The sequence below is a fragment of the Lipotes vexillifer genome, unplaced genomic scaffold (assembly GCF_000442215.2).
Source record: "Lipotes vexillifer unplaced genomic scaffold, Lipotes_vexillifer_v1.1 scaffold777, whole genome shotgun sequence".
Lineage (NCBI taxonomy): Eukaryota > Metazoa > Chordata > Mammalia > Artiodactyla > Lipotidae > Lipotes > Lipotes vexillifer.
The window spans coordinates 649,506-658,290 of NW_006784423.1; the positions used below are offsets into that span (position 1 = coordinate 649,506).

General features: G+C 39.7%; 1 protein-coding gene across 1 annotated transcript in view; it reads right to left on the minus strand.

Annotated features, from left to right (window-relative positions):
* SLC5A7 (solute carrier family 5 member 7) overlaps nucleotides 1-8,093 on the minus strand; it is a 16,126-nt gene extending 8,033 nt beyond the window's left edge. Inside the window, exons 1-3 of the mRNA XM_007456818.1 lie at nucleotides 7,925-8,093; nucleotides 3,564-3,677; nucleotides 2,652-2,807 (exon numbers count right to left, since the gene is read on the minus strand). Coding sequence (XP_007456880.1) covers nucleotides 2,652-2,807; nucleotides 3,564-3,677; nucleotides 7,925-7,931 — 277 coding nt within the window. The 5' untranslated portion in view covers nucleotides 7,932-8,093. The remainder of the gene's footprint in view (nucleotides 1-2,651; nucleotides 2,808-3,563; nucleotides 3,678-7,924) is intronic.
* Nucleotides 8,094-8,785: the final 692 nt, after the last annotated feature.

The following is an 8,785-nucleotide window of genomic DNA, read 5'->3' on the forward strand; positions in this document are numbered from 1 at the left end:
GGGAGAGGAGGACAAGGGAAAGGGGTGAATTATTTACAAGTGACTTTGTAACTGACTGAATTACTGTTGTGTGGATATTTAACAAGTTTTTTTTTTTTTTTTTTTTTTCCTCCTGAGATGATTTACTTCACGTTGAAACTTTAGTCGCAATTGTCATTCATCTTTGGTCTAGTTCTCTACTTTAAGAACAACATTTTAGAGTCATACCCCATGAATTAGGAAAAGTCCGATTATTACCCAACCTCTTTTGAATACTGTTTAATTTCCCACCCCTTTGTGAAACTTCTATTAATCCTACACATCCAAAAGGTAGGGAGGCTGTATGTTATGGAAGAAAGATTGCTAGACGGGGAGCCTAAAGATTTAGGGTCCTAGTAAATGCTGCCATTTGGCTGTAACTCAGTGGTTTTAAAGAAGTCACCTACTTTCGTCCCACTGTTAAGGTTGGGATGAATTTTTTTCTGTAAATATTTTCTAAATCACCCCATCATTTGTCGTGAGTAAAATCAAAGTTATACTTCCAGATCTGTTGTGAAATATTAATTAACTCATGCAGCCGTAAAACTAAATATACTGCAAATAAAGTTATAAAAATTACCTGAATTGAGCCGTTAAAAGTGTAAATACACATTTCTTTAAGAAGCTGTAAGGGTGTTGTCTGTTTATACCAAGAAGATAGTTTAAGATACTCCTAAGCTTTAGTGGTGAACTATGCTCATTCATACATATTCACAGTAAGGTGGTAAAAGATCTTGTTCCAAGTCATTTCTAATAAACACTAACTTTGAATTATGTCCAACTATTATTTTTGAAGAAAATAGAGGTGTTAATTTAAAATTCACACACATTCTTTTTACCAGAGCATATATTTCAAGAGTAGCAGTAATATTTTCATAAATGTTGTTTGATATGTGTGTGTGTAGAGAGACATTAATATGTTTTACATATGTGTTGACAGGCACACAGAGATGTAGACACATGTATTTACAAAAATAACTAATTGCAGCAAAGTTGAGTTTAGCTATTAAGTTTCCAGAATACTTTAGAAATAATAGATTATTCATTCTATTCTCCCTTCAGGGCTCTGTAATATAAATTGATCATTATTCAGTGAGAGTTAACATTTTGTATTCTGTTAGATATTCAGCCCACTCCTTTTTTGATATCTCAGCAGGCAGTTTGTTCTTAAAGCCAACATTTTCTGGTGTTGAAACCAGTGGCAAATAAACTACCATTGTTTCTTAGCTAATGAGAGCAAGGTGGGAAGGGAGCTGTGCTTTTATGTAAAATTTCATTAGGATATGGCAGTGGTGGCTGTGGAGTATGATTACTTAGTGCCAGGAAAGTGCAACCTTTTCACTGAGTTATTACAGCTTTTTTTAAACTATCAAGTTCTCTTCTTTTCTACACCAAGTCATTCCTTCATTTTACAGTTGGAGACCAGGAAAATAAGATACGATTATACAAGAGTCTAGAGAGACAGGAATGAAGAGTGGTGTAAACTAATATCTGATATCACAGAGACCAGATCTGACGATAATGCTGAGACCAGAAGACTAGCTTGTAGTCTAATATGCAACAGAGAAGGAAATTCCTCTTATCTGACTTTTGTTTTGTCCACTTAAAGTTTGACTGTAGACATAAGCTCATTGTTTCCATTTGTAAGAGGAGATGGAGAGTAACACAGCGTGTTCTGGGTGTCACACATACACACGGCTCACTGGGGAAGGACAAGGAACGTCCAGCTCTGCTGGTCTTCAGGAGGGAACTCAACACTCAGTAGGACGGTGGAGATTTCTCCTTGATGAACAGGGAATGGACTGAACCTGAAGGTCTCCCACTGAAATCTCTCATTTTCTAGGTCGTATCAGTGAGCTGAGAATCCAAGGACCAAAGACAGGCTGTCCTCAGCACTGATGGATCTTGATAGTATGTTAGACCCCAAAGAGTCTACGTCCATTTTCCAAATCCCTGAATATGTCTACAGCCCAACCGTCTAAGAGGTAATGGGATTACACTGAGATAGGAAGGACTGTTGTTTTCCTTTTTCTCTTTTGAAGAACATGCAGCTATAGGTGATTCATTCATTCATTCGTTTGTGATAGGACTGTAAGTGTTAATAAGAAACGGGTCCCGCCTTCAGGAACTTGATGTTCCTTTTGTGAGGTTGGAAACTGGGAAATAGATAAATAGGCACATAATCATACAAAGTGATAAATCCAATGGAAACAGAATTCCTGGTGCCTCAGGAAGCCCATAGGAAAGGCATCCAGCAGCTTCAAGATGACTGCCCTGAGGAAGTGACATCTCTAGCAGATCTGAAGAAACTACCCGGTTGGCTAGAAAGGAAAGAGGGGCGTGAGTCCTAAGCAGAGGGCAGTGTGCTTGCAAAGTGTCAGAGCTGCCATTCTGGAGGAAGGGAAAAGGAAAAGTCATAAGAAGCCTTCCTGGCCTGGTTCAAAGGCCTGGTTTTAAGCAGGAAAGGGACGTGATCAGATTCGGTCTTATGGGAGAAAAGCAGAGGGGTGGTGGCATTAATCCAGGTGCTGGAGGTTGGGGGTGGCCTGGCCTGTGGCTGAAGAAAGTAAAGCTGTGTATCTGATGCTCATTCGACCAGAGATGCGCACAGAACGACGTTCTTTGGTCCTTACCTAAGGCAGAGAAAATGGCCGCAGCCCAGAACATTTCCCCCATCAGTGCGGGAATGAACAGGAGCCCTCCCATGCGCTTTCCATAGATCTGCTGAAAGGGGTCTAACATGGTCACATATCCCTTGGAACGCATGGGTTTGGCAAAGAACAGACCACCTAAAGGAAATCAAAGCAAAGCGTTAATGAGAAAATGAAAAATCCCTCATGCAATAGGCTCTGCCAGCCTTTTACTATACATAATTTCTGAAGGGAAATGAATCTTTTAGAACACTCATACATGTTGAGGAACCTGTCTGCAAAATCCAGTGAGTACAGGACCAAGAAAGACTTAGCAACAAAGTGGAAATTTCTTAATACAATTGGCGTTGTGTGCATCCAAGGCCATACATGGCATGGAAGAGGCATATGGATTGAAACACATGGACCAGCAGTGCACTCGTAAAATGTCTTCATGTATTTGTGTCACCCAGCAGGGCATTCAGATATTTGATTAAGCACAGCATCCAACAAAAGTATTCTAAGTGCAAAAGAAATTTAGGAACTCTCTGTTATATAATATTCTTGACCTTTTATTAGTCTGATTTACAAAATGAAATGCAGGTACAATTCAAGTTGATTCATTTTTAACGATATGTCCACACTATTTTGGAAAGGAAAAACATCACTATGTTAAGAAATTCACTGTTTTGATAGCAAAACAATCAAGGGAATTTTTTGAAACATATTCCATAATCAAGAGATCCAATCACCTAAACATTAGTGTTACCACTTTCTGATAACAGCTACTTAGGGATTTCTGGTAGCATTTCCCACAACAGTTATTCACATCGTTTGACTTATTTCACTTGTTATTTATAATCCTGATCTATATGCTTTACTGACTGAGTCACTCAGGTGTAAACTTTTGCTTACCTAAAATCAGACTAAGGGAATATCCAATTGGTGCCTGAGCCCACGCTAGACCATAATCTGGAACATACACGGCTTCGGCTGTCCCATTGATGTAACCTCCTCCGACCCAGGTGGCTGAAACAGAGTGAGAAGTGAGGGGAAGACGTGTCATACCTGTCATCCCTGAGACCCGCTCAGCCCCGCACGGTGGCCCTGAACATCAAGTGGCTGGTGACACAGCCACCGGAGACATGGCTTGTCCGAAGTGTTGGAAGAATGCAAAAGGCACATCGGATTTCAAAGACTTAGCATGGAAAAATAAATGTAAGATTTCTCATTTTTGTTTTTGTAATGGTTACAGGGCAAAGTAAAACATTTTCCATGTACTGCGTTAAGCAGTTCTATTATTTACATGAATTCACTTATTTTTTCATGTTTTTTTAACGTGATATGTAGAAAATTTCAGATTATATTTGTGGCTTACGTCATAGTTCCATTGAACAGTGTTGCCCCAGACGTTTTCTAAACCCATTGTCATCAACATTTTAAAATGATATTATTATATCATAAAGTCTGAGATCATATACACTGTATAATACTGTATGACTACTCCTCAATAATGCTATGACTTTCCCCCAGCCTCCATAACATGGGGTCAAGTGTCGTCATTTCAAGGGCCTTTTGTTTTAATTGTATTGATCTTTCTCTTGATCATGACTATTGTCTTCAAGGAGTGGGAGGGGTGTGTGTGTGCATGCATGGTTGTGTGTGCGTGTGCTTTTCACCAACAGAGTCACTCTGTAAGCATGCTAGGTGCATAGGATTTTGGCAAATCTATTCTGAAGCTGTACTCACTCCCTTACACTGTTAAGGGAGTGGAGGGAGGTGGGTGCCACGTGAGCTTAAATAACGTGAGCTTAAATTAAATTAAATTAATTAAATTACCTTTTCCTTCTCTGTCATCCCAAGAGCCCGACCTACACTTAGGGCTAGATCAGCCTTCAGGAGAATTTACAACACTGGCTGCATGCCCATCTGCAATTCTTTGTTCTGCTCCGGGTCTTTCAGTGAGATGCTTGATATTTCATAAAGAATAATAAGAAATATGTCCTCTTCAGATGTTATTTAATAACATTTCTGTAGCATAATAGGTGAGGAAGGGCCAAGGAACCGAAGAAAAGACATTTTGATTAAACAAGTTTGGGCCAAGAATGCTCTATAAACTCTATGATTTTCTCCGTGAAGACACTAGACTAGTTGATTCTTGCTGAAAAGCCAAAGTTACTGGAACACTCAGATCTTTGCAGTTTATATCCTTTTAAGAGCACAGTCAAAATATTTAAAAGAATCCCTAGGTAGAATTTGTGTAAAATTATGAGGAACAGAGGCTGGCGTGAAGCTTATCAAATATGAGACTGAATTCTGGGCTGTATCATGCAGTGGGGAATAAAACTTGACTCTGAAAATTTCCCTGAAATTTCACGGTTAGAATGTAAGTAAAATAAATAACATGTATATGAAACTGCCAAAGACAAGTGTTTCTATTGTGTTTCTTGCCAAAATTTATCTGGCGTTTAATCCAAATCCAAAGCAAAGAAGAGAGAACATTCAAGGGTTAATCTTATTTTTAAAAGTCAACGTGAAAAGACCCTCCTGCAAGGGAATTTTAAGTACATTTAAATGGAGAGTTTATATACAAAATCCTCAAGTGGGCAAATGCGTATCTAGCAGCCACCCCATCTTCACGGTAGCTTTTCCATGGTGTTGGTATATAACAAATGCTATGATGTGCTTTTCTCATCCTAAACCCTGCTGAAATTTTAAAGACTCGCCCCACCCCTCACTGGGCGAGTAACCAGGGCCTGGAGCAGCAGATTCTCACAGGCACAGCCCCTGAGACCTCACCTTCCGCCTGGCACCTGGGACCCTTGACTCCGCACCAGCAATGTTTTGCTGCATTAAGTAAATATCTGATGGTCTTACAAGCACAACACTTACTAGTGATCATTTTTCATTGTGTAGCTCTTCTCTCCACTTCCAGAAAGAAAACTGGTGCCTGAATGATTGCAAATATTATAATACAGAAGCGCAGACTTGGTTACTTATTATGACTAGAGCCCCCCCAGTTTTATCCATCTGGCCCTTTGCATGTTTGTATATTTCATGTCAGATTCATGAGTGGGAACTAGAATTCTTTTAAATTATATGCATTTTTATTTTCAATCTTTATTCTTTGTCCAATAATGCAATCAATGAATCTGACAAGGTTTAGATAATATGGTTCAGATTTTAATTGAATTATGATATTGATCAGGGCTCTTTTCAGTTCTGAGAGAGAAAAATAAAAAGTCTTTAAAAGCTGAGCTCGAGCATGACACTTCATAAGAAATATCATAATTCAAATTTTTCTATACATTTTAAATAGCCTATTAGATTAAAAATCACTCTAAATGATAAATGATAAACTCTGAACTATTATCTTTATGGACATAATAAATGTACTATTAAATTAGAGTACTAGAACACGATCATAATTTACAATGAACAAAATACTTTGGTATACAACAGCTCATTTATTCTTTTCAACAGTCTGAGTGAAATCAAAAACTTCTGTCCTTCTATTTTGCTTTTCTTCTTATTTTCTTTGTCACAGGAGAAATCTGAAGGAAATATAATTACAAAATGCTGTAATGCAGTTCGGATACGGTATCATGTGTGGATCTTTAGAGGAAAGAAGAAAGGTTTGTGCTCTAATGAAAACTGAAAATGAAGGTATGAAGGTGTGTGTTCATCAGCAGTTGGATACTAAGAGAAAAAACAAGAAAATCTGCATGAACGTTTCAGTAAACATCTGCAGGTGGCAGGTAAGTGGGTGACTTTTATCCTTCACGTTTTTGTATTTTTCTAACTTTGGATGTTGTGCATCACAGAAAATATTTTGCAAAACATTTTTTTTCTGCATATGTGTGTATGTAGAAATAAGTTCGAAACAGAGGGTAAAAGAGAGCTCTTTTTACCCTGGGTACCTTCACAAAGAAGTGGGGAGAGACCTGTGGAGGGCTGGGTGTGGTCACTGCAGGGGCCCTGGCATGGCTGCCAGACCTGGGTGTAGCCCTGGCTCTGGCCCTTACTAAGCACGGGAGGCTGGGTCCTGACGTAACCAGAGCCCTTCCATAGTGACGTCATGAAGACTGAACGAAACCATGTACAGCTGGTGAAGGGTTAAACAAACAAGATGTGAAAATCTGAAAGGTAGAATCGATCGTCCATCAGTTATTCCACAACATTATAGGTTTCAGGTGGCCAAAGAGGGACGCGGTCTTCCCAGACTGGCTTGGAAAACTTTGTGATAAATGGGGTGAATCAATTTTAAGCAGCACTTCAGGAATGAAATTTGACATCATCTCGATATGATTTGCAATGGGGTATTTTTCCACTGAGCACTCCACTCGTATTAGTCCACTGAGAGTTCCTGTTAGTGTGGATTATGTCACTAACATTTAAGAACTTACTAAGAGTCTAAAATGAAATGTGTGCTGTTAGTGAATACATATCAGGTGATACTACAGATATAATTTTAAATTGTTGTTTTTCAATATTATTTTCAACAACCGAGAAGAACACAAAAGAAAAAGAAGCCACCACTTAATCAGAACCACCTCTGGGCAAAGGAGGAAAGACTGTTGCTAGCACAGAGGGGCTTGAATGGGCAAGAGCTGCAGCTGGTAACTGAGGGATTCCTACTAGGACACACCCTGGCTTTTTTCGTTTCATATCAATGTTCCTGGGAATGTTTTTCTCAGAGCTGTGGATTCATAACATGTGATCGTCTTCCTGTGAGTAAAGTATTTCATTACATGGGAGAATAAGGTTTCAAAACAGGACATCCATCAATTTGGAATTGGGTTGCCCCCATGTTGATTTATTCAGTTTTAACTAGTTAGTTAAAATCACTAGTTAGTGTTCATTGACTAGTTAGTGTTCATTAAGACAACTCAAAGTCACAACTTTATGCCTGTCTTCATGAACAGGAGGGGATGCTGCTAGTATCACATTAATGAACAGAAACACAACTTGGAAGGCTAAGGCATTTCTGCACATTTCTCCACCTCTTGGTTTTTACTGCCACCACCCTCTCAACAGCCCAGATAGCCCAGATTTGTTTCACCGATATTCTGTCCAGTAATTGATTATAAAATCATTAGTTCCGGCGCTACTGAGCTGAAACCATTTTAATTTTGTTCTAAATAAATGTAAAAAATGACTTTTTAAATATATAAGTAGTGAACACGGAGAATCTCCCAAGGACAAAGAACAAGATTTGCTTTGTCCCTGGAGCAGCTAGGGTGGGATGCCTGCAAGGGTAGGGCGTCGGCACCCACCTGTCATGGTGAATCCGCCCACCAGCAGCCCGATGTCGCGGCCGCCCACAATGATGGCCTCGCTGCGCTCCCCCGAGCTGCCACTGTTCTTGGTTCTCCACGCAGCCCATATTCCAACCAGCAGTATGAGAAGGTAGAACACCACGATGGCTATCAGCCCTTCCACCTGGAAAGTGCTGGCTCCTGGCATCCTGTGCCGCTTAAAGAAGGAGTGCATTGAAATCGCACGTTCACCTGTGGTTGCCAACAAGTGTCCTTTCCATCACCCTATTTCCATTCAACAACTGAACCTTGTTTTGGGTTTTCAAGAAACAGAGAAAGTTGGAGATGCTGTTTAAGGAATAATCATCTTGTGTTAAATAAATTCGTGCCGTGTAAAATTAACCTTGTCTTGTGTTTTAACTCAGTAACAGTCAAGGAATCACTTACAGACAGTGTGTCTGTCTTTGCTGTTTGGAACTACATGTACTTATTCAATTTAGAATTGCTCAGTAGTGTAAGTGTATCATAAAAGACTACTCTGAGAACTGACCCATGTTCATTCATTCATTATCCTACCCCTCCTTTCAAACAACTTCAGGGAGTTGTTCCAGAAGTAATGTGACGTGCAAATATCTGGGGGGGAAAAAAACAACTTTAGGGCAATCCATTTCAAAACCACACGGCCTCCAATTTTCAACAAGTGAAGTGCCCGAGGTTTAAGTTACTGCAGCCCCTGAAGAGTCGCGTTGTTTAAAGGGTCTCCCTCCCGATCAACTGTCCCCATCCACTGTCCTCCGTTCCTCCGATCTGTCCTCCACCCCCCTAATGGCACATACAAGAAAACGATTTAAAATACAGAAATGCCTAAGACATAATGGA